At 45.5% G+C, this 24,468-nt stretch overlaps 1 protein-coding gene across 1 annotated transcript in view; it reads right to left on the reverse strand.

The window, feature by feature from the left end:
- LOC137376572 (inactive phospholipase D5-like) overlaps nt 1–24,468 on the reverse strand; it is a 75,932-nt gene that overhangs the window by 47,529 nt on the left and 3,935 nt on the right. Inside the window, exons 2-4 of the mRNA XM_068045366.1 lie at nt 17,543–17,685; nt 7,152–7,335; nt 2,048–2,162 (exon numbers count right to left, since the gene is read on the reverse strand). Coding sequence (XP_067901467.1) covers nt 2,048–2,162; nt 7,152–7,335; nt 17,543–17,685 — 442 coding nt within the window. The remainder of the gene's footprint in view (nt 1–2,047; nt 2,163–7,151; nt 7,336–17,542; nt 17,686–24,468) is intronic.

Raw genomic sequence — 24,468 nt, forward strand, 5'->3', positions numbered from 1 at the left:
TGGAAAGAGGAGGAAGGAATGAAAAAAAGACTGAAAAGATGCTGGCACTAATCCCTATGTACATCTCTAACAGGAAACAAGAGAGACTGACAGCTGACCGTTTAATCAGATTTATCGTAAAGCTTTAACAAAATATATTAAAATAGGAAGCTGACGGTTAATTAACTGACTATGAAATACATGGTGCTTGACTTTATCATACAGTGCGTAAGGTAGGAAATATCAGGAAGAATTTCCAAAAAAAAAAATTGACAGCGGACATCATTGCTCTGTGACAGCATCAGAAAACCAAAGGCAAAATAATTGCAACAATGCAGAATGCAATTACCTACCAATCTAGAGTAATCATAACCTTTAGTTTCAGAACAACATGATTAATTATTTGCCTAGTCAGCATTTGATGACATTATCATTAATGCAACAAAGAAACTGGCTGTCTGCAGGGAAATTACATCTCAGTTATTTCACATTATAGGAATAAATGAGAGCTTGTGTAGGACATAGTCTACTTGCATTTGTCCTTTAGTTCTGACAACAAAAGAACAAATCTATGTGAGGATGAGATGAAAGGGGATTTAATTATGCCTATGAAGGTTCACAATTAAAATGAGTTCTGGTCAGTCTGTTCCCTTGCTCAGTTAGGCTTATGTCAGCTGTGGTTCAGTGGTAACATTATCACCTCTCAATCAGAAGGTTGAGGGTCACCCCCATTGCAGAGACTTGAGCACTAAATCTAGGCTGACACTTCAGAGTAGGACTGAGGGAATGCTGCCCTATCAGAGGTGCTGTCTTTCGAATGAGATATTAAACGTAGGCTCTGTCAACCTGCTCAGGTAGCTGTAAAAACATCCCATGGCACTCTCACAAAGATTATGGCAATGTTCGCTGGTATCCAGTCAATATTTATCCCTCATCTAGCAACACTAAAGCAGATTATCTGGACATTGCCTCATGGTTTTTTGTGGGACCTTGTTGTATGCAAATAAGCTGCATTGTTTCCTATATTAGAACAATAGCCATTATATTCCAGAAAGCTTGTTGTTGAAGGATGATGCTGGAGCCAAATTTTACATTAATTTACAGAGTAAAAGCATTACAAACATGTAGCTCCTCACTCAAAACCTCCATTAGTCTCAGTAAGTGTCTACTTAAATGTGCTCAAGTAAGACCCCAATTAACAGCCTCTACCTGCACATAATTAAATAATTGATACACAATTATCAATGACAACACTTCACAAAGTACTTCATTCAATGTAAAGTGCTTTGGGACATGGTGAGGTCAGAAAGGTGCACTATAAGTGCAAGTTCTTTCTTTCTCTAATAGATTAGAGAATTTACATTCTTCGAGAACTTAATTTAGGAAAATGGATATTGGTTGTAATTGGGCAATATTTTCCACCCACTGACTACATTAACCAATGTTACAAGTTATCAGCTCCAACAGTTTCTGAAACACTTTTTCACTTTGGTAATTATTATTGATAGTCAAAAAATAAGCATTCAAAATATTTTTTTTAAAAAGTTGTGTCAGTTCCATGGAGAATCTATACATAAACTTAACTCTCCATCACTAGTGTCCTTTATACCCACCCTATTCCTATTTGTTCACATGGGGGTGGCAATGGTCCATTCCAGAGACATCTCCTCAGATACGATCAATTCTACTCCTCAGTTAACAATCTATCCCTCCTACCCGCCCTTCCCATCATCCTGCTTTCGACATCACTCATAGCATAAGTTACCGTATTGGGGAAAATTGAAAACAAAATTAGAATTCGACCTCAGACCTCATGGTGGGAAATTTAAGTGTCTTACATGAAAACAACCTGTCAACTAAATTGGAAGCATGAACATTTTCTTGAGACGAGCATTTGAAGATGTTTCTGATTTAGGAGGTCAGTAGGTTTCAACCCTGGAAATTATTTTTGCCGAGTGATGGCCTAGTGGGAAGTTACTGGAGACCAATGACGGTTAATGAGCAGTGACAATTACCAGCTGATGGACCACTTGATTTGCCACAATCTTAAGGTGAAATTTCTACTTACCAATGGCTTTCAGATGTGTCATATCTTGGGACCCAAATTGGAATTTATTAACTGGTACTCTTAGCCCAATGTTGCGAGTTTGCAGCTCCTGCAGCTTCTCAAATACCTTTTCACCCTGGTAAAGGTTATTTATAGACAAAAAAAAGATTTTCCAAACCTTAAGAAACATTTCATTCTCATTTGTCATAGTGCAATTTTCCAGTATTCACCATATTTTCCTCCTTTTGAGCTTGGCCTCTTCCTACTTGTGAGCAGCAGATGGTCTTGAAACTGTCCAGATACATCTGAGTTCCCTCCAATTAGATTGGTGCCTTACGCAGCAGAAGCAGCGCACTGTCTGCACAATGCACATTCTCACAACTGCACAACCGGTTAACAAGCTGCTTATCTGCCAATATCTGCAAACAGGCTAGAAATATCAAAAATAAAAGCAAAATACCGCAGATGCTGGAAATCTGAAATAAAAACAAGAAATGCTGGAAATACTCAGTAGGTCTGGCAGCATCTGTGCAGAGAGAAGCAGAGTTAACGTTTCAGGTCAAAGACCCTTCTTCAGAACTGACAAATAGTAGAAATGCAAAAAGTTTAAAGCAAGTAACGTGGGGGTGGGGCAAGAGATAACAAAGGTGAAGGTGTTGATAGGACAAGGTTACAGAGAATAACTGACCAGAAGGTCATGGAACAAAGGCGAACGGTATGTTAATGGTGTGCTGAAAGACAAAGCATTAGTAAAGAGAGGATGTGAATGACTGTAAAGCACAGAGCACTCCAAGCACATACATAAAAAAAAAATTTTAAATCCAAAACAGTGGGTAAGCACAGTGGAAACAAACTAAACAAACTGAAAAACCTAAAATAAAATAACCAAATAAAAAATGAAAAATAACAAAATAAAAAACGAAGCATAAAAAGGGGGACCCATCATGCTCTGAAATTATTGAACTCAATGTTCAGTCCGGCAGGCTGCAGTGTGCCTATTCGGTAAATGAGGTGCTGTTCCTCGAGCTTGCGTTGATGTTTGTTGGAACACTGCAGCAATCCCAGGACAGAGATGTGAGCACGAGAGCAGGGGATGTGTTGAAATGGCCAGCAACCGGAAGATCGGGGTCATGCTTACGGACTGAGCGGAGGTGTTCCGCAAAGCGGTCACCCAATCTGTGTTTGGCCTCCCCAATGTAGAGCAGACCACATTCTGAGCAGCGAATACAGTATACTAAATTGAAAGAAGTACAAGTAAATCGGTGCTTCACCTGAAAGAAGTGTTTGGGGTCTTGGATAGTGAGGAGAGAGGTAGTAAATGGGCAGGTATTACACCTCCTGCGAATGCAGAGGAAGGCGCCGTGGGAAGGGGACGAGGTGGTGGGGGTAATGGATGAGTGGACGAGGGTGTCCCTCATTTACCGATTAGGCACACTACAGCCTGCCGGACTGAACACTGAGTTCAATAATTTCAGAGCATGACGGGTCCCCCTCTTTATACTTAGTTATTTTTTTTATTTTTCTATTTTTCCTTTTTTATTTGGTTATTTTATTTTAGGTTTTTCCAGTTTGTTTAGTTTGTTTCCACTGTGCTTACCCACTGTTTTGGATTTAAAAATGTTTTTTTATGTATGTGCTTGGAGTGCTCTGTGCTTTACAGTCATTCACACCCTATCTGTACTAATGCTTTGTCTTTCAGCACATCATTAACATACCATTCGCCTTTGTTCCATGACCTTCTGGTCAGTTATTCTCTGTGACCTTGTCCTATCAACACCTTCACCTTTGTTATCTCTTGCCCAACCCCCCGCTTTACTTGCTTAAAACCTTTTACATTTCTACTATTTGTCAGTTCTGAAGAAGGGTCTTTGACCTGAAACGTTAACTCTGCTTCTCTCTGCACAGATGCTGCCAGACCTGCTGAATATTTCCAGCATTTCTTGTTTTTATTACAGGCTAGAAATATCGTCCTTCTTGATAGTGTCTGTGAAAAATATGATGGGTTTTTTGACCGGAAGCAAGCTCACTAGCCATATTTAGATTAAGACTTCATCGAGCTTATTCACACTGCCTCAAAAACCCAACCCATGGAAGGCTTTGGTAAAAGGACCATGACTTGAAGATAGCCATCAAGGTACTGCAGAAATGAAACTACAAATGCTTTTCTACATCATTCTGACAGTTTAAAGGATTGCAAATATTGTCATTGGAACCTACATTAAGTAATGCCACAGATGTAATTCTATAAACCTATCACAGGATCATAGGAAATGTGAGCAGGAGTAGGCCATTCGGCCCATCGAGCCTGCTCCGCCATTCAAACAGATCACGGCTGATCATCTACCTCTACGCCATTTTCCCCCACTATCCCCATATCCCTCTATGTCATTAGTATCCAGAAATCTATCGATTTCTGTCTTGAACATGTTCAATGATTGAGCTTCCACAGCCCTCGACGGTAGAGAATTCCACAGATTCACCACCCTTTGAGTAAAGAAATTCCTCCACATCTCAGACTTAAATATCCTGCCCTTTATTCTGAGACTGTGTCCCCTTGTTCTAGACTCACCAGCCAGAGGAAACATCCTATCCACATCTACCCTGTCACGCCCTGTAAGAATTTTGTAAGTTTCAATTAGATCACTGCCCTTTCTTCGAAACTCTGGAGAATACAGGCTGAGTTTATGCAATCGCTGCTCATAAAACAATTCCCCCATCCCAGGGATTAGTCTGGTGAACCTCCATGGCACTCCCTCTATGGCAAGTATATCCTTCCTTGGATAAGGAGACCAAAACTTTACACAATACTCCAGGTGCGGTCTCACCAAGGTTTTATACAATTGAAGCAATACATCTTTATTCCTGTACTCAAATCCCCTTGCAATGAAGGCCATTTGCCTCCTTAATTGCTTGCTGCACCTGCATACTAACTTTTAGTGAGTCATGAACAAGGACACCCAGGTCTCTTTGGACATCAACACTTCCCAACCTCTCACTATTTAAGAAATACTCTGCCTTTCTGTTTTTTCTACCAAAGTGGATCACTTCATATTTATTCACATTATATTCTATCTGCCATGTTCTTGCCCATTCACTTAGCCTGTCCAAATCCCCTTGAAGCCTCCTTGCATCCTCCTCACAACTTACATTCCCTCCTAGTTCTGTGTCATCCGCAAATTTGGAAATATTACAATTGGTCCCCATATCCAAATCATTTATATAGATTGTAAACAGCTGTGGCCCAAGCACTGATCCTTGCAGTACCCCACTAGTAACAGCCTGCCATCCTGAGAATGACCCATTTATTCCTACTCTCTGCTTTCTGTCTGTTAACCAATTCTCAATCCATTGCAGTATATTACCCCCAATCCCATGTGCTCTAATTTTGCTTATTAACCTCCTTTGTGGGACCTTATAAAAGCCTTCTGAAAATCCAGATACATCACATCCACTGGTCCTCCATTATCTATACTACAAGCAACATCCTCAAAAAACTCTCACAGGTTTGTCAAACATGATTTCCCTTTCATAAATCCTTGTCGACTCTGCCCAATATCACAATGAAGGTTTTTTTTCCAAAAAATATGTATAACAACATCTCCACTTTACACCTTCCAAACCCACGACCTCTACTGCCTGAAAGAACAAGGGCAGTAGGTGCAAGTAGCCCTTCAAGTCAAACACTGTCCTGACATGGAAATAAAATCACCATTCATTCACTATCATTGAGTCAAAATCCTGGAACTCCCTTCCTGACAACACCGTGGGTGTATTTTTGGCACACAGACTGCAGTAGTTCAAGAAGACAGTTCACCACCACCTTCTCGACGACAATTAGGGATGGGCAATAAACCTTGCTCTTGCCAGCGATGCCCACATCCCATGAATTATTTTTTTTTAAATGCCAGAAACTTTTAAAAAACTGCTTGATTTGGCAAATTAGATTTTTTTTTAAACCTTTCTGATCTCTGCATGTAGTGTTTTCTATCTAGGACCATGAGGTAGCCATTTAGCCCCTCCATCCTGGTCTGCCATTCAGCGATCAGCAATCTAAGTCCATATACTCTATCCAAAGTGAGTGTGGAGTAGTCCTGTCCTGTAATCCTGCAGCAATACTGCAGTGGGATGATTGTTCATTCTTCAGTCAATTCTCTCTACAGGGTAGGAAGTGAAAAGATGCATATTTCAGATTTGGAGGGATATGCTTCACTTCTGGAACCTGTCATCAGGGTGTTCAGCTACAAAACAGAGTAAAGGATTGTAACTGCACACTAAGTGGGTAGAGGACAGCTGATGTGGTATTTAATGTGTCATGGTTAATTGACCTTGCCAATAATGCTTCACAGCAAAAAAGGCAGTGTTCAGCAACTGTGCCTGTAGTGATACCACTGGTGGGTGGGGGGGTGGAACAATATAATGAAATCCATTTGGAATAAACATGTTGGCCTACATTAGACAGAAACAACCTGCTGCTGCAGAGCTCCAAGGAGATACACACCAACTTGTACCTTCTTACAAGTAGCTGATTCACTGAGCAGTTAACATGAACAAGTCAATGCTCTTGCACAGAGAACATCAGTTTTCCACATCATTACTTTCGAAGTATTGCCCTAATACACAAGCAAGCCTCTGCGTCAGAAGTCATGGGTTCAATCCTCACTCTAGAGGCTTGAGCACATAATCTAGGCTGACAGTTCAATGCAGTACTAGAGAGGTTCTGCACTGTCAGATGAGACAAGACCTCATCTGGCCCTTGTTTAGAATCTGCTGTATTCAATTTCAAGCTCATAGTGTTAAAATATGAGCTGATAGTCAAGATACCATTTTTTGAAAGGAAAATTAGATCCCAGAAGTAGATTTTTATGTCCCCAGTAGGCCGTATCTGTGAAGGTCACAGCTTGTCAGTTTTGATGCTAAGACTCATCTGTTCTAATATAATGAGAATTTTATTTGCAGGTGCACAGCCTCTCTTAAAAACATCATGTTTTTATATTGTAGCAACCTCAGAGAATTTAGGCTTTGCTGATCGCTATTACATTTTATGGAAATACAATTTGTGCAGGGCTGTTTTTTTTTTAAGCTGCAATTTTCTGCCTCTAACTGCTGGCTGACTTGTGTCACTTACCCAGAGGGATAATGAATGGTTTTGGTCCTGGTTACCGTTTCTTAGAGCCCAATTGGGAGAGACAATATCAACACTGTGTAATGCTGCATCCAGCAAGTCCGTCCAGCCCTGGAACAAGGAGATGTGCTTCATAGCGTTTTCATCATTGTCCAGCCCATCTGGAATGTTTTCAACAAGGTGGACCCTGAAGAGAAATGCAGAATTGCTTCAGGATCTACTTAAAAACCTCAAGGAATGATTTTTAAAAAATATTTACCTTTCACTTGAACTGGAAAAAATACAATTCAACACATTCCCAAGTTCATTTTCAATTAGATATAATCAGAATAGGGTACATCAACCTTTAATTTTAATCAGCCTACCCTGAGTCTCCAACCCATATGCATCTGAAAATATATACACTCATAAATTATTGAGCAAATATTGGGTAAAAAAAAGCCATGTATTGTGCAGAACTGTTCTCGTGAAAAGATGAAGGCTAGGGCTAGAATCATAAATGAGGAAGAAATACAGACAAGAAAAATGCTTGAAGTTACAAAAGTGCCTGTCAACCTTTCTGTTTTAAAGAATAAATGGTGTTGCCATTGGAACAAGAGAAGGAGGGGACGATTGTAACCAGTGGAAAGTCAGCAGGAGGACTTAGAATCGCTCAAGTTACTTACCACAGTGCAGCAGACAGGTTCCTATTTAACCCATTCTTCTGAGCTGGCAGCATGGACACCCGCTCAAAGTTAGTAGGGTCCTTAATAACATATGTGCATCAGGTTCTGATGACGCCATCGGGACCCGGCTGCAATTTTTACAAGGTGTTCTGAGTGGGAAGCAGCAACGAATTCCCCACTCTGATCAACTCAGCAAGGAAGTGGACAGGGGAAAGAAGAGTAAGTTTTACATTTATTTTTAGAAATTCTTGTGCGGCCAGGACGAGCAGGAATTCTCCAATTTCACTCTTTCAAAGAAGAGCCGGTGTCCTGGCCAATATTTTATCCTCAAACAATATCGCTAAAGAACAGACTGGTTATTATCACACTGCTGTTGGTGGGAGCTTGCTGTGCATGAATTGGCTGCCACGTTTTGAACATTACAACAGTGACTACACTTCAAAAGTGCTTCATTGGCTGTAAAGCACCTTGTGAAAGGCGCTACAGAAAGGCAAGCCTGTTTTTAGATCTCCCCAGCTGTAATCTCACCTCTTTGACAGCCCCACCCCCCGCCTTGTGGGGCAGCATGACAGCCGAAGCCAGCACTTACCAACCCGGGGTGGTGGGGGAGGGGGCACGGGGGATGCGGGGGTGGGGGCTGGTGGTGGAAGTAGCCAGCAGATTTAAAATGAGCTTCAGGAGTTAAAATAGCTCAGGTCTCATTTCTGGAGCAGCAGATGAGATTATAATTCAAACAGCTGCTCACCCGGCCACAACGGTCTCTGGGATAAAATTGGGGTCAAGACCTTTGCTTAAACTTTTAAAACAATGGGAAATGATATTGTACTTCTTGTTCTTTAATGGTATGCAAGGATTGCAAGTGATGGGGGAGCTCATAGCCTTGCCTTAGCAAATGACTTTGCAGGTTACACTTAATGTCTGCTTGGATAATTGCATTATACATGTGAATTGCCAGATCAGATTCATTTGTACTGTTTACTCAGCAGCAAGATTCACTTAATAAGGAATAGTTCTGGAACATGAAGACAAGTCTTTTGCAGCCATCAGTCTGCGAATATGAACCTTGATTTTCTAATCCGAGATAATGGATGGTAGAGGATGGCGGGATGGGGGAGAGCAGGCGGGACTTCAACTGATGGACTCACCACTGTCCCCAGTAACCTTTCGGCAATCAGCTCCTTTGGAGTATTTTAGGCAGACCCACAGCAGTGCTGTTGTCTGCAGTTGGGAGTTGGTGAGCCACTAGGGAGCAGAGAAATGGAGGAGAAGCTGCTTAAAGGGCCAGGCATCTCCAGAAGCAACCTTGTTGCATCACAGGTGAAAGCTTGCACAGAATGGCAGGAAGGGTCGTTTGAGCACACAGATCCTTTAAACCTTTGGAACCTCAAATAATGGTTATGCCGGCCCAAATCAGGATGACAATTGAGGCTTTTTGTTTTGGATATTTTGGACGCGGAGTAGGTCAACCAATGGAACAGTCCAGCCCCTACAGAGAGAGAGTCAGAGAGAGAGAGACATACACACAGACAGAGACTGAGACAGAGAGACAGAGATACAGAGGAGAGAGAGAGACATAGAGATAGATAGAGAGAGAGAGAGAGAGAGAGAGAGAGCGGGGGAGACACAGAGAGAGAGAGAGAGAGAGAGAGAGACATACACACAGACAGAGACTGAGACAGAGAGACAGAGATACAGAGGAGAGAGAGAGACATAGAGATAGATAGAGAGAGAGACAGACAGACAGACAGACAGAGAGAGAGAGAGAGACAGACAGAGAGGGAGATAGAGACAGACAGAGAGAGAGAGACACACACACAGAGAGAGAGAGACACAGAGAGAGAGAGAGAGACACAGAGAGAGAGAGAGAGACACAGAGAGAGAGAGAGAGAGAGACAGAGAGACAGCGAGACACAGACACAGAGACAGAGAGAGAGACACACACACACAGGGAGAGAGAGAGACAGGGATCGAGAGAGAGAGAGACACAGAGAGACAGGGAGGGAGAGAGAGAGAGAGAGAGAGAGAGAGAGAGGGGGAGGGCGAGGGCGAGGGCGAAAGAGAAAGAGAGAGGGAGAGAGAGAAAGACAGACAGGGACAGAGAGAGAAAGACAGACAAGGAGAGAGAGAGGGAGGGAGAGGGAGGGAGAGGGAGGGGGAGGGAGGAAGTGGGAGGGGGAGTGGGAGGGGGAGTGGGAGGGGGAGTGGGAGGGGGAGTGGGAGGGGGAGTGGGAGGGGGAGTGGGAGGGGGAGTGGGAGGGGGAGTGGGAGGGGGAGTGGGAGGGGGAGTGGGAGGGGGAGTGGGAGGGGGAATGGGAGGGGGAATGGGAGGGGGAATGGGAGGGGGAATGGGAGGGGGAATGGGAGGGGGAATGGGAGGGGGAATGGGAGGGGGATAGAGAGGGAGGGGGATAGAGAGGGAGGGGGATAGAGAGGGGGGGGGATAGAGAGAGGGGGGGGGATAGAGAGAGGGGGGGGGATAGAGAGAGGGGGGGGGATAGAGAGAGGGGGGGGGATAGAGAGAGGGGGGGGGATAGAGAGAGGGGGGGGGATAGAGAGAGGGGGGGGGATAGAGAGAGGGGGGGGGATAGAGAGAGGGGGGGGGATAGAGAGAGGGGGGGGGATAGAGAGAGGGGGGGGGATAGAGAGAGGGGGGGGATAGAGAGAGGGGGGGGATAGAGAGAGGGGGGGGATAGAGAGAGGGGGGGGATAGAGAGAGGGGGGGGATAGAGAGAGGGGGGGGATAGAGAGAGGGGGGGGATAGAGAGAGGGGGGGGATAGAGAGAGGGGGGGGGGATAGAGAGAGGGGGGGGGATAGAGAGAGGGGGGGGGATAGAGAGAGGGGGGGGGATAGAGAGAGGGGGGGGGATAGAGAGAGGGGGGGGGATAGAGAGAGGGGGGGGGATAGAGAGAGGGGGGGGGATAGAGAGAGGGGGGGGGATAGAGAGAGGGGGGGGATAGAGAGAGGGGGGGGATAGAGAGAGGGGGGGGGATAGAGAGAGGGGGGGGGATAGAGAGAGGGGGGGGGATAGAGAGAGGGGGGGGGATAGAGAGAGGGGGGGGGATAGAGAGAGGGGGGGGGATAGAGAGAGGGGGGGGGATAGAGAGAGGGGGGGGGATAGAGAGAGGGGGGGGGATAGAGAGAGGGGGGGGGATAGAGAGAGGGGGGGGGATAGAGAGAGGGGGGGGGATAGAGAGAGGGGGGGGGATAGAGAGAGGGGGGGGGATAGAGAGAGGGGGGGGGATAGAGAGAGGGGGGGGGATAGAGAGAGGGGGGGGGATAGAGAGAGGGGGGGGGATAGAGAGAGGGGGGGGGATAGAGAGAGGGGGGGGGATAGAGAGAGGGGGGGGGATAGAGAGAGGGGGGGGGATAGAGAGAGGGGGGGGGATAGAGAGAGGGGGGGGGATAGAGAGAGGGGGGGGGATAGAGAGAGGGGGGGGGATAGAGAGAGGGGGGGGGATAGAGAGAGGGGGGGGGATAGAGAGAGGGGGGGGGATAGAGAGAGGGGGGGGGATAGAGAGAGGGGGGGGGATAGAGAGAGGGGGGGGGATAGAGAGAGGGGGGGGGATAGAGAGAGGGGGGGGGATAGAGAGAGGGGGGGGGATAGAGAGAGGGGGGGGGATAGAGAGAGGGGGGGGGATAGAGAGAGGGGGGGGGATAGAGAGAGGGGGGGGGATAGAGAGAGGGGGGGGGATAGAGAGAGGGGGGGGGATAGAGAGAGGGGGGGGGATAGAGAGAGGGGGGGGGATAGAGAGAGGGGGGGGGATAGAGAGAGGGGGGGGGATAGAGAGAGGGGGGGGGATAGAGAGAGGGGGGGGGATAGAGAGAGGGGGGGGGATAGAGAGAGGGGGGGGATAGAGAGAGGGGGGGGGATAGAGAGAGGGGGGGGGATAGAGAGAGGGGGGGGATAGAGAGAGGGGGGGGATAGAGAGAGGGGGGGGGATAGAGAGAGGGGGGGGGATAGAGAGAGGGGGGGGGATAGAGAGAGGGGGGGGGATAGAGAGAGGGGGGGGGATAGAGAGAGGGGGGGGGATAGAGAGAGGGGGGGGATAGAGAGAGGGGGGGGATAGAGAGAGGGGGGGGGATAGAGAGAGGGGGGGGGATAGAGAGAGGGGGGGGGATAGAGAGAGGGGGGGGGATAGAGAGAGGGGGGGGGATAGAGAGAGGGGGGGGGATAGAGAGAGGGGGGGGGATAGAGAGAGGGGGGGGGATAGAGAGAGGGGGGGGGATAGAGAGAGGGGGGGGGATAGAGAGAGGGGGGGGGATAGAGAGAGGGGGGGGATAGAGAGAGGGGGGGGGATAGAGAGAGGGGGGGGGATAGAGAGAGGGGGGGGGATAGAGAGAGGGGGGGGGATAGAGAGAGGGGGGGGGATAGAGAGAGGGGGGGGATAGAGAGAGGGGGGGGGATAGAGAGAGGGGGGGGGATAGAGAGAGGGGGGGGGATAGAGAGAGGGGGGGGGATAGAGAGAGGGGGGGGATAGAGAGAGGGGGGGGGATAGAGAGAGGGGGGGGGATAGAGAGAGGGGGGGGGATAGAGAGAGGGGGGGGGATAGAGAGAGGGGGGGGGATAGAGAGAGGGGGGGGGATAGAGAGAGGGGGGGGATAGAGAGAGGGGGGGGATAGAGAGAGGGGGGGGGATAGAGAGAGGGGGGGGATAGAGAGAGGGGGGGGATAGAGAGAGGGGGGGGGATAGAGAGAGGGGGGGGATAGAGAGAGGGGGGGGATAGAGAGAGGGGGGGGATAGAGAGAGGGGGGGGATAGAGAGAGGGGGGGGATAGAGAGAGGGGGGGGATAGAGAGAGGGGGGGGATAGAGAGAGGGGGGGGATAGAGAGAGGGGGGGGATAGAGAGAGGGGGGGGATAGAGAGAGGGGGGGGATAGAGAGAGGGGGGGGATAGAGAGAGGGGGGGGGATAGAGAGAGGGGGGGGATAGAGAGAGGGGGGGGATAGAGAGAGGGGGGGGATAGAGAGAGGGGGGGGATAGAGAGAGGGGGGGGATAGAGAGAGGGGGGGGATAGAGAGAGGGGGGGGATAGAGAGAGGGGGGGGATAGAGAGAGGGGGGGGGATAGAGAGAGGGGGGGATAGAGAGAGGGGGGGGATAGAGAGAGGGGGGGATAGAGAGAGGGGGGGGATAGAGAGAGGGGGGGGATAGAGAGAGGGGGGGGATAGAGAGAGGGGGGGATAGAGAGAGGGGGGGGATAGAGAGAGGGGGGGATAGAGAGAGGGGGGGGATAGAGAGAGGGGGGGGATAGAGAGAGGGGGGGGATAGAGAGAGGGGGGGGATAGAGAGAGGGGGGGGATAGAGAGAGGGGGGGGATAGAGAGAGGGGGGGGATAGAGAGAGGGGGGGATAGAGAGAGGGGGGGGATAGAGAGAGGGGGGGGATAGAGAGAGGGGGGGGATAGAGAGAGGGGGGGGATAGAGAGAGGGGGGGGATAGAGAGGGGGGGGATAGAGAGAGGGGGGGATAGAGAGAGGGGGGGGATAGAGAGGGGGGGGATAGAGAGGGGGGGGGGATAGAGAGGGGGGGGATAGAGAGGGGGGGGAGGATAGAGAGGGGGGGGATAGAGAGGGGGGGGATAGAGAGGGGGGGATAGAGAGGGGGGGGGATAGAGAGGGGGGGGATAGAGAGGGGGGGATAGAGAGGGGGGGGATAGAGAGGGGGGGGATAGAGAGGGGGGGGGATAGAGAGGGGGGGGGATAGAGAGGGGGGGGGATAGAGAGGGGGGGGATAGAGAGAGGGGGGGGATAGAGAGCGGGGGGATAGAGAGAGGGGGGATAGAGAGAGGGGGGGGATAGAGAGAGGGGGGGGGATAGAGAGAGGGGGGGGGGATAGAGAGAGGGGGGGGATAGAGAGGGGGGGGGATAGAGAGAGGGGGGGGGGGGATAGAGAGAGGGGGGGGGATAGAGAGAGGGGGGGGATAGAGAGGGCGGATAGAGAGAGGATAGAGAATGGCACACCTGAAGGAAACTGCCAACAGTATATTTTACCAGGTACATGCTCCAAGTGAGTATAATACAAAGTATTGGGCGTCAGTATGTCAGCATGTTAAGCCTTTTAAACAACCTCACAACTCTTCCATTGCAATCTATGTATATACATACTCCAGCATGGCACATATTCAGGCTGCAACTTAACATTGAAAATCTTTGCACATGCAGGGTTCTTTCTTTTTTCTTTCTTTCTTTTGGGCCTCCTTATCTCGAGAGACAATGGGTAAGAGCCTGGAGGTGGTCAGTGGTTTGTGAAGCAGCGCCTGGAGTGGCTCTCAAGGCCAATTCTAGAGTGACAGGCTCTTCCACAGGTGCTGCAGAGAAATTTGTTTGTCGGGGCTGTTGCACAGTGGCAAAATTGCCTGGGGCATGGCTACTTGTGTAGCACCTGAGACTAAAATCTTCTGGAGGGAAATTTCTCCCCTTTGTCTAGCAGGCAGACAAATATTTGCTGAACAGTCTTCAACCATGGACAGGATTCATACTGATCTAGTAAAAACTGTTCATGGTGATGGGGAAAGGAACAACAATTGTTTGTCCTTTTAGGAGAGAGATGCGGAGAATATGTTTTCTCTCAGAGGGTTGTGAGACTTTGGAATTCTCTGCTCAGAAGGTGGTGGAGGTGGGATCATTGAATGATTTTAAGGCAGGGGTAGAACGGTTCTTGTTAGGCAAGGGAATCAAAGGTTATCAGGGTAGATGGGTGTGTGGAATTCGAGATACAAACAAATCAGCCATGATCTCATTGAATGGCGGAGCAGGCTAGAGGGGCCGAATGGCCTACTTCTGCTCCTAATTCGTATATTTGTATGTACATATTGCCAAGAAGCACCCATTGGGCCTGGAACTACCCAAGGCTGGTTTGAGGCAAAGATATCCTTGATATTTTAAGTGTGGTTGTAATATCTATCTACACGGAGGCCATTTTTCCAGTTTCTTGGAAACAACAGAGAATTTCATTCATATCAATGGCAGTTCTTGGGTTGTTCCTCCTTTAAGACACTCCTTAAAACCTACCTCTTTGACTAAGCTTTTGGCCATCTGCCCTAAAGTTGCCTTATGTGACTGGGTTTCAAATTTTGCTTTATAACGCTCCTATTAAGCATCTTGGGACAATTTATTATATTAGAGGTGCTATATAAATACAAGTTTTTCATGTTGTGGAAATACACGAGATGGTCTATAGACCTGCAGCATACTCAGAAAGGAACAGACAAGTTCCAGTATCGGGCTTCCATGAGCCTTGAACTCCTCAGCAACTGATAACCAATCTCTCTTTAATGCCTTGGCTATACACTGAGCCCACATCTTTAAGCTGAAAGCATTCTTAAGTAAAAGGTGGTCTTTTTGAAATGATTTATGTTGTAAAGTTCCAGTGACATCTGCCTCTAACTGATGTGAAAGTTATCGAATGGAAGAGTTACAAAATGGATAGTTAAATTTGAAGGTAATTTGACTGTGCAATCGTGAGATAATGAATCAACAACCATTTTACATCTCTCCTTACATTTATTTTCATTGACTTCAATGGAATGGAAAATTGGGAGAGATGTTTAGTGGGTGGCTAAGCTGATATCTCAGGTTTTAGTCTAAAGTCAAAATGACCTCCAAATGTTTGGTGATCTCTTAATGTGTTGTAAGAGCTAGTTTCTGTCACCATCACCCCCACATATACATGTAAATCTTTAACACTTGCTGCTTTGACATTGACTATGTGACATCCACATAGATGTCACTTTGCATTGTTATTCTATTATTAATCCACCAACAGTAGCATCAGACATATGTATGAGATTTTATAAAACAAATGGCAGTCAACAGAAACCTTATAACCATGCTGTTATCGTACTGACAGTTACTTCACAAATGTTACTAAGACACAAAGATAACATATCACATGGGGATTAAATGAGAGAAGTGGGGGGAATAACATAAAATATGAAATGGAAAAAAAAGCAATTCAGCCTATTGAGATCCTTCCTTCCTCAGGCCATGTAAAATGTAACCTGTCATCAATCCTACCCCTGCACAAACCCCCCAAAGCCCCCTTCTCCCCCACCCACCACCTTACAAACCTAATTAATTCTTTGAGGGGAAGATTAGCAGGATCTTTCTTCAAACAGTCTATCTATTCTCAAACTTTGATTCTGTTACAGACCTTTTTTCTTTACGGAATATTTCCAAAATAATCCTGCAGAGGCCTATTAAAATTAAAAAGTCCCTTTAAATTAATGATTACAACTGATTTTGAGGCAGTCCAATGATACGTTCCGTAAAGTGCTACACTCCAAATGCTAACCTGGACAGCATTCACAGTACTCCCCAGATCTTGCCAATAATACTGCTCAGCTCTTGCCAAATATAAAAGGTTAAGGGGTGACTTGATTGAGGTTTTTAGGATTTTTGATGGAGAGAAACTTTTTCTGCTGGTGGGGTGTCTAGGACAAGGGGACATAACCTTGAAATTAGAGGCAGACCATTCAGGACAGAAGTCAGGAAACACATTTTTACACAATGGGTAGCAGAAGTGTGGAACTCTCGCCCACAGAAGTAGTGCACGCTAGCTCCATTAATAATTTTAAATCAGAGATCAACAGATTTTTGCTAGACGAGGACATGAAAGGATATGGAGCCAAAGCAAGTGGATTGAGTTGTAATGCCGATCAGCCATGTTCTCATTGAATGGCGGAACAGGCTTGATGGGCTGAATGGCCTACTCTTGTTCCCATGTCCTAAGTTACAGTTGGATTAGTAATTGGAACCTTGTGTTACACAACAGTGGGAGGGAAGGGGTTAAAAACTGGTAGGATCAGCTCCAGCCCATGAAGACGGAGTGTATCATCTACACAATACACATGAATGGCCTCCTTCTGTGCTATACCTATCCTATTATTTAATCCAATCTTGAATGTTGACAAAGTTTCTACCTCAAACACTAATCCTGGAAGTGAATTCCACAGCCTCACAACTCATTGTGTCTAGAAGTGTGTCCTACTCTCTGTTCAAATCCTTTTACATCTAATTTGTATCTGTGGACCCTTGTTCTTCACCCCTCATCTACTGGAAACAGTAGACTTCCATCTACATGTCCCATTCTTTCATAATTTTAAGTATCTCTAATACTCTATTTGCACCACTGAACCAAGTGTTTCTGGAAGGTCTGGTTTGTATTGATAGGTCGTACTTAAGCAAGTGGTTGCATGTCTTGTGTAAATGTCAACAATAACCAAGTTTAAAAATCAATAGAATCCAAAAAAAATAAGCACGCACAAGGAAACATTTCATCACTAAAATGTCACATCCCAGCTGATCAAATAGGACATGACCTGTTGACAATGGCATAATACAATCCTAACCTGCACCAATAGAAGAGGAGAAAAGCTGGAGCACGCAGTTCCACTGCTGGCTCCGTGGCTGCACGTTTCTACCCAGTGTGGTACTGAGCCATTTGGCTGGGTTTGAACTCCAGCCCATTATCAAATTTTGGTTGCGGCTGCATTAGTGGGGTGACAATCGGTCTCACCATGCATGAGAAATAAACAATGTCCTGTTCCTGATCACTGACCACCATCCTCCCCCCGCCACCAATCCTGAGCTATAGGGGTTAGGGCCAGGCTCCACTGTGATACTTCCGATGAATGAAAGTGAACTCTGCACTTTCAAGGAGAGGTGGGGCGATAAAAGGAGGAAAATTAGGGGCAATATATCAATGCATACGCCTCAAGTAAACTCATCTTACCGGCAATTCCTATTGCAGTTGTCCTCAGTAATGTCTTCTGTGTCACTGCTGCCGCCTGGAATGTCCACAGCTGAAAATATTAGTGCAACAGAGATGGCGAAACAGCACACCAGGGCAAAGCCTACAATGCACTTCTGCTGTGACTAAAGTGGAGAAAACAGAACAGAGGAGTATGGTTCAGTCAGAGAAAAGTGAAGAACAACTTAAGGTTCTTTTTTACTATTATCTTCATTCAGCAGATCACAAGAAAGCAAGGAATGAGAGGCAGCCACTCGGCCCATCAATCCTGCTCCTTATACAAGTCAGGTATAATTTACCCCAGCTATTTAATCTCCCAAGGGAAAGCACTGCATAAATAACCAAAAGTGAATCAAGAATATGATTCTCATATTGCTACTTTTCGGCCCTGGTTGGTTGCTCCCCACAGATCACTTTACCATAATCCCAAAAGCAACAACTTGCTTTTATAAAAACACCTTTAACAAAGGAAAATGGACCAAGACACTTCTTGACGGTCTGTCTTCATTTCTATACTATTGGAGGTTGGAAGAGGCAGTGGGTATTTTATTGAGGTGATTCATGTTCAATAGGAACTTAAAAACCAATTAAATATCAACAAAGATGCCTCTTTCTTTTCTGATGGGGGTTTGCGCTGATTTTGTGAAGAGCCACTTATGGAAGGCTCAGGTCCATGAACCAGGAACTCAACCTCCCACGGCTATTTCAGCCATAAATAGGAGGCTTTTTGCTGCTGCAAAATAGCTGTGTCTGCTACAGAACAAATCTTTGAAGCACAGTCTCTACTTTCCTTCCGTAATAACAAAGCACAATAGTTCAGGGGGTAAATGCCAGACATGGTATTGAAGCACACAGATCATACAGGAAGTCCCAGGTGTAATTGCCAATCCACACTGATGTCAGCCCATGCAGCAGTAGTGACGGTACAACATGCCTTAATGTCTCTAGGGTATGGATGTGGACGGGGGTGGAGGGAAAATCAACCAGAGTTCCTACTCTTTATTAAATATCCTGGAACAACTGCAGACGGTCTAAAGCATCAGGTAACAGGAGAATTAGGCTACGCTGTAATGCTTTCTCCTGTCCCATTCAAATAGCCGGTCATTAATTATCATCTAGGTTCAAGTTTGAGTCTACACTTCCAGTGGGAGGCTAGTGCTCGCAGGTGGAAAACGGCAGGAAATCACAAGCACATAGCTGCTTAATAAAGTTAAAATTTCCCAGCATGGAAGCACCAGTCTACATTGTAGAGTGAGAGTTCTACATTAGGAATGATCACTACGTGAGGTAACAAATGACTGTCAGAATCTATGTCATTGTCTTCAAAAGAGAAGGGTGAAAAGTTTTGGAAAAAAACACCAATCACTTTAAGGGTCCATTCTAATTTCTACATAACAACGTTAAGAACTAAAGTAGGTCATTCAGCTCCTTGGCCAGCTCCACCATTCAATTAGTTCATGGTTGATATGCAATTCAACGCTTTTGCTTACCTTTGCTCCATATTTCTTGATACCCTTACCTAACAAAAATCTAACCCACCTCAATTCTGATAGCTCTAATCGTCATAGACTCTTTGGGTGGGGGGAACGGGTAGGAAAAAAAAAAGTTCAAAATTTCTACTACCCTTAGTGTGGTAGCGATTTTGCTTCTGAATAGCCGAGCTCTAACTTTAAGATCATTGCCCCTGTGGTATTCTAGAACCAATGGGTGTAATTTTAATCTAATTTACTGGGCAAGAAACCCACAGGAATGGGGGAATACCAGTTCTACATCCTGCCTAATGTTGCTGTCCCTTAATTTCAATGGCGAGCAGGGTGTAAAACAAATATTGCACCTGATGCCATTTGTTTCCTGTCAGGGGCAGGTTAGGTTAAAATCACTCCCTATGCATTTGAGGTGTTCATTTGTATCTTCAACTTCCATCTTCATCGATGCTTTCCTGCAAGAACGGGAAAGAGTAACCTGCCCATTGTCACGGGACCTCTAAGAGGATATCCTCACTGACCCACCATAACATCTTTTTATTCCAGACTTTGAACTTTTAAGCATCTGAATTCCGAGCAGATCAATCCAAATTCTTGCCCTTCTGATACAGGCGTTGTGCACCGGAAGCAGGTGAGTAGCACCAGGGGTATGACAAGGCTGCTTTTATTCACCACCTCATATAACTGCAGAACAAGTCAAAGATTCAATAAGCAGGTGAAAGATGTCACATCACAGTCCTTATTTATTGTTTTGTTGCCTGCCTTTGAGCCTCTGCGTTCACCACATTGCTTTAGTCTGAGAACAGCAACTGCAGCAGCCTATCTACCTTCAGCTTTTGGCATGAAAACAAGGAATGTAGTTAGAATGGAAAAACAAACAGAGATCAAGCTGTCCCCTCCCATCAAAATGCATTAAAAGCCATGACAGCACTAATAAAACAGCCATTTAAATGTAGGCTGGTACAATCTTGCACCACTATACCCACAATACACAACAAAATAAAATGGAAAGAACCAACATTAATATTATATGAAACCAGACAAATTCTAAGGTTTCTTAACAGAAAGAACTTGCATTCATACAGCACTTTTCGTGACTTCAGGATGTCATAAAGCTCCTCATGGCCAATGAATTACTGTGTAAACACAGTTTCTATATAAGCAAAATCAATTATATCAACTATATGTCTATGGCATCTAAAAAGTATCAACTCTAGGAATCAGCCAATTAGTCTGTCTGATGAGAAATGATATTCATTAGAAAGCAAAGAGCTAATCCTGACTGAATATGAAGTGAGCAAAACTGATTCATTCATTGCTCTGTAATCACTGACTCACGTACTGTCTTGTGACATACTCTCCTGACAGCTCATCATCTGTCACTGAGCACCACCGTTGATTGCTTTTGGTTTTTTTAAAACCAACCCACACGCAATGCCAGCTAAGAACTTAAAATATTTTTTAAAACTAAAAATGTATAAAAATACTTTGCAGCTCCTAATGATCTTATTTTAAACCCATGTACATATTTGAAGCACTCACATTTCATAATGCTTCTACACACAATAATCAGTATTTTACCATTAAGAACTGAATTTTACTATCGCGTCGATATTTCGCGCGTTGGCTCATTAACATGGAGGGGGTGGAACAACCGCCCCTGATGACGTAGAGGGGGCGGATGCTCCATCCCTGGCAACAGTGTCTGGCACCACCACACAGGCGCCATTTTTAAAAGGCTTCAGGTCCTTTGGACTCATTAGAATTTTTAAAGTGACAGAATGCTGAAAAATATAGACATTTATTCACATTCTCAATTCCCTCTCCCACACCCCCAATGAGTAATAAATATGTAAATTGCCCTCTCTTCCCCCCCCCCACAAAAAAACTTTTTCAGGCCTCGAACTTTCCCCCCTGGACTTCATTACCTTTGACCCGCAATCCCTTCCCAACATCCCGCAACCAACAGGAAGAGTTTTCCCCACTCCCGACCCCCCCCACCCCCCTGAAAACCTCACTCCTTCCTCCTCCCCAGCAGTGTTCCGCCTTGGATCTCCGAATGGAGATCTGAAGGCACGGGACTTCCAACAACCGGCCGGAATATCGGCATGGGACAGCCGTAATTATTCAGTGATTAACATAGATTTTAATTTTGAAATTAAGGTTCCGTCGCCGAGCGGCCGGGTGTGGGGGGAGGGAAGGGGTGGGGGGACCCCAAGGCCTCACTGCCGCCAGTAAAATGGGGCAGGGCCTTCCCGGCGTTGAGGCCTGTGGTGGGCCTCTCCCAGAGGTATCTTCTGGGCCCCCCAGCCACAACCCCCGACTTCGGGGGGCTGGTAAAATTCAGCCCTAAGTCTTTATCAGTGACACATTTAGTTTCCACTTCTTTGAATTCTAATCTTTCTTTCTCGTGCACTCATGAACAAGATTCAGCAGATACTGATCAATGCCCTTATGATTCTCCAAGATTCAGATGTCAACTGCTTAGTCAGAATTTCATCTTCATTTGCAATCCATTAAACTTGTTCCCGTCTAGCAGCTCTGATTTTTGCTGTTATTAAACACTGAAGTGTTTTTGGTCACTTCTGACAACGAGAGTAGAGAAAGATCAAGATAAAAAAAACTCTAGTTTTTTTGTCCCCCAATCAATCGTGTAACCTGCAGTTTACAATATATTCTGATGCCTGTCTTGAACAATGAGTGAGGTCTGTTCAGGGAGTCTTAAGAACAACTTCTCATGAGTAATGGAGTTCAGTGATATCCTTCAATCCACTTTAAATAAAATGTCGCACACTTTGCAACCTTTCAGGTTGGAGTTAAATCCAACCAAAGATTGATATTCTTCCATTGGCAAACAACAAGTCTAAATGGGCGGTTTATGCAACCCCAGAAACTACCTTGTGCCCATTAACTGGAACAAAATGTACAGATATGAAGAGTGCCCTCCTTCCAGGCAAAATAATCCTCAAAACACTGCACGTTACAGGAATCCAGGGGAGTGACCTTCTTGTAAGTGGGGGCGGGGGAAATCAATGTCTTCTTGTCATTTATCACCCACTCCAATCGTTCTTTTAAATCAGGTATACTTCCATCTGCCAAGAACTATCATTAGGTCTTTCTAATAATAGAGCTGGACATTTCAAAATTGTTTCAGATAGCTACATAGAAAACCAATCTGAAAAACAGAAACCATACAGAGAGAAAATTGGCACAGTGTTTTGAGAACTATCATTCAGTGTAACTCCCACAGTACAGAGTGAGGGAAGAGCTCTCTTGTCCACTATTTACAGTTTATAATAATAACTCATTTATCTGTCTGTCCAGATTGTTTTGATTGGTCAGTTTAAGGAGCAGGTCTATTGGTGGGTGGTGCCTGGCTCACACAGAGGTATATGGGGCACATGGTGGACTGCAGCATGTGATGCACAAGCGGCTACCAACGGTTGGTGGGGGCAGCGCCAAGGTGGAGAGACTGTTTCTGTGAGGAATGGGATGGATTTATGGGAGGGATGGAATTAGCACGGGAGGGGTGGATGAGATGATGGAATTGGTTAAGTGTGGCAAAATGGCGGGGACAATTATTTGATACAAATTATTCAAAAGCTATTCTTGAATGAAAAAGTTTTAGAAAAGCTTGTCAAGTGAATTAAAAGAATACATCGGCATTGATTCTATATATGAGAAAATGATAACAGTCTGTACCTTCCAGAGTTTCTACACAGTCTAACACCAATGAGCATGTCACCGGACAAATTCAGACTCAAGGAAGAAGCAGTTATAATGTTGCTATGAAACTTGAATCCTAAACAGGGACTTTGTCATGGATCATGATAGGTAGTTCTCCAATTCCTGCCTTTTCAACCCAGAAGAAAACAGTTCCCAATTAGACTTTTATGTTCTATAACTATAAACAAGTCACAAGGCCAGGCGCTTGACAAAATTTGTATTTATATTCCTATGATTGTTTTTATGCATGGGGGTCAGCTTTTTGTAGCTTTTCCAGAGTGAGAAATGTTGATTCTGTTAAAGTCTTTGGTGAAAGAATAACTAGAAATCTTGTATTTAAAGAAGTACTGTTGCAATAAAGATACTAATTTGACTGCAAATGTTTTGTGGATTTCTGCTAGTAATGAATTATACATGTGCATAACAAATGCATTTATGATTTCCCTATAAATATTAGACAGTGAAAATCTTCCCTTTTAGGAGTTATGTTTCTCCCTGTGATGGGATATTAGCACATTGGTTAATGCACGATTTTACCGCAGTCATGTACCTGCTTATTTTAAATGTGATGTCCCCCTCTGTTAAAATAGCTTGGATAAGAATTTAATGTATGGACCAATGTGCTAAAAATAGCACATAGAGTAAATTAAGCTCAATAAAATAATTTTGCATTGCTCCATGCCGCCACATGGTTTGGCATAGTCATGTACCAAACTTGAAAGTCCCCAGCCTGTGCTCGAGTTTGCTGATTTCACCTGAGGCAGTAATGAAAGTTCAACCATTGATCTTGCAGTTCCTGCACAGTTTTTAAAAAAAAAATCCTTTCTGGGATGTGGGTGTCGCAGGCAAGGCTGCTGTTTATTGCCCATTCCTCTAAGTTGATCAAGCTTTTGGTCATCTCTCCTGATTTCTCCTTCTATCGCTCAGGATCAAAAAATGTCAAGAATGTTTTTTTATTGATAGCGCTCTTGTTATGCGCTTTGAAATGCTTTACTATGTTAAATGCACTATATAGATGTAAGAGGTTATTGTTTTCCCTCATGTTGGTTCTCTCACCACCTGCCACAAGTCCAGTCTGGAAATTATGTCCTTTAGGACTCGGCCAGCTCGGTCAGTAGTGGTGCTACTGATCCACTCTTGGTGATGGACATTGAAGTCTCCCCACCCACCCTGAGTACATTCTGTCCCCTTGCTACTCTCAGAAAAACCCAGGTTGCCAAGAGGTTAGTCATGTGACTAACTGGTCTGACCACGTCATGGATTGTATCACCTTAGCAGTCTCTGGAATGCTCCTCTTACACACAATATCTGGTGATCGAGGTCCAAGGTGGGTTGAATGTGTCAGGAATGGTCCTTTGTCCTTCCAATCACCGTCTGTTAATATGCAAATGTCTTTTCCAGCCATGGCTGATCTGTTTAACAAGTCCTTTCTTCACACCAGTAACAGTTTAAAATCAATATTCATAACAAAATTAACATGCCTCATTCTTGGTAAGTGGGGGCCTAGCATGACACCAGGTAAGGTCAAAACATTAAAATAAAAGCAAAATACTGCGGATTCTGGAAATCTGAAATAAAAACAAGAAATGCTGGAACCGCTCAGCAGGTCTGGCAGCATCTGTGGAAAGAGAAGCAGAGTTAAAGTTTCGGGTCAGTGACCCTTCATCGGAACACACAAAGACCAAAACATTTCCTATC

The sequence above is a fragment of the Heterodontus francisci genome, chromosome 13, assembly GCF_036365525.1.
Source record: "Heterodontus francisci isolate sHetFra1 chromosome 13, sHetFra1.hap1, whole genome shotgun sequence".
Classification (NCBI taxonomy): domain Eukaryota; kingdom Metazoa; phylum Chordata; class Chondrichthyes; order Heterodontiformes; family Heterodontidae; genus Heterodontus; species Heterodontus francisci.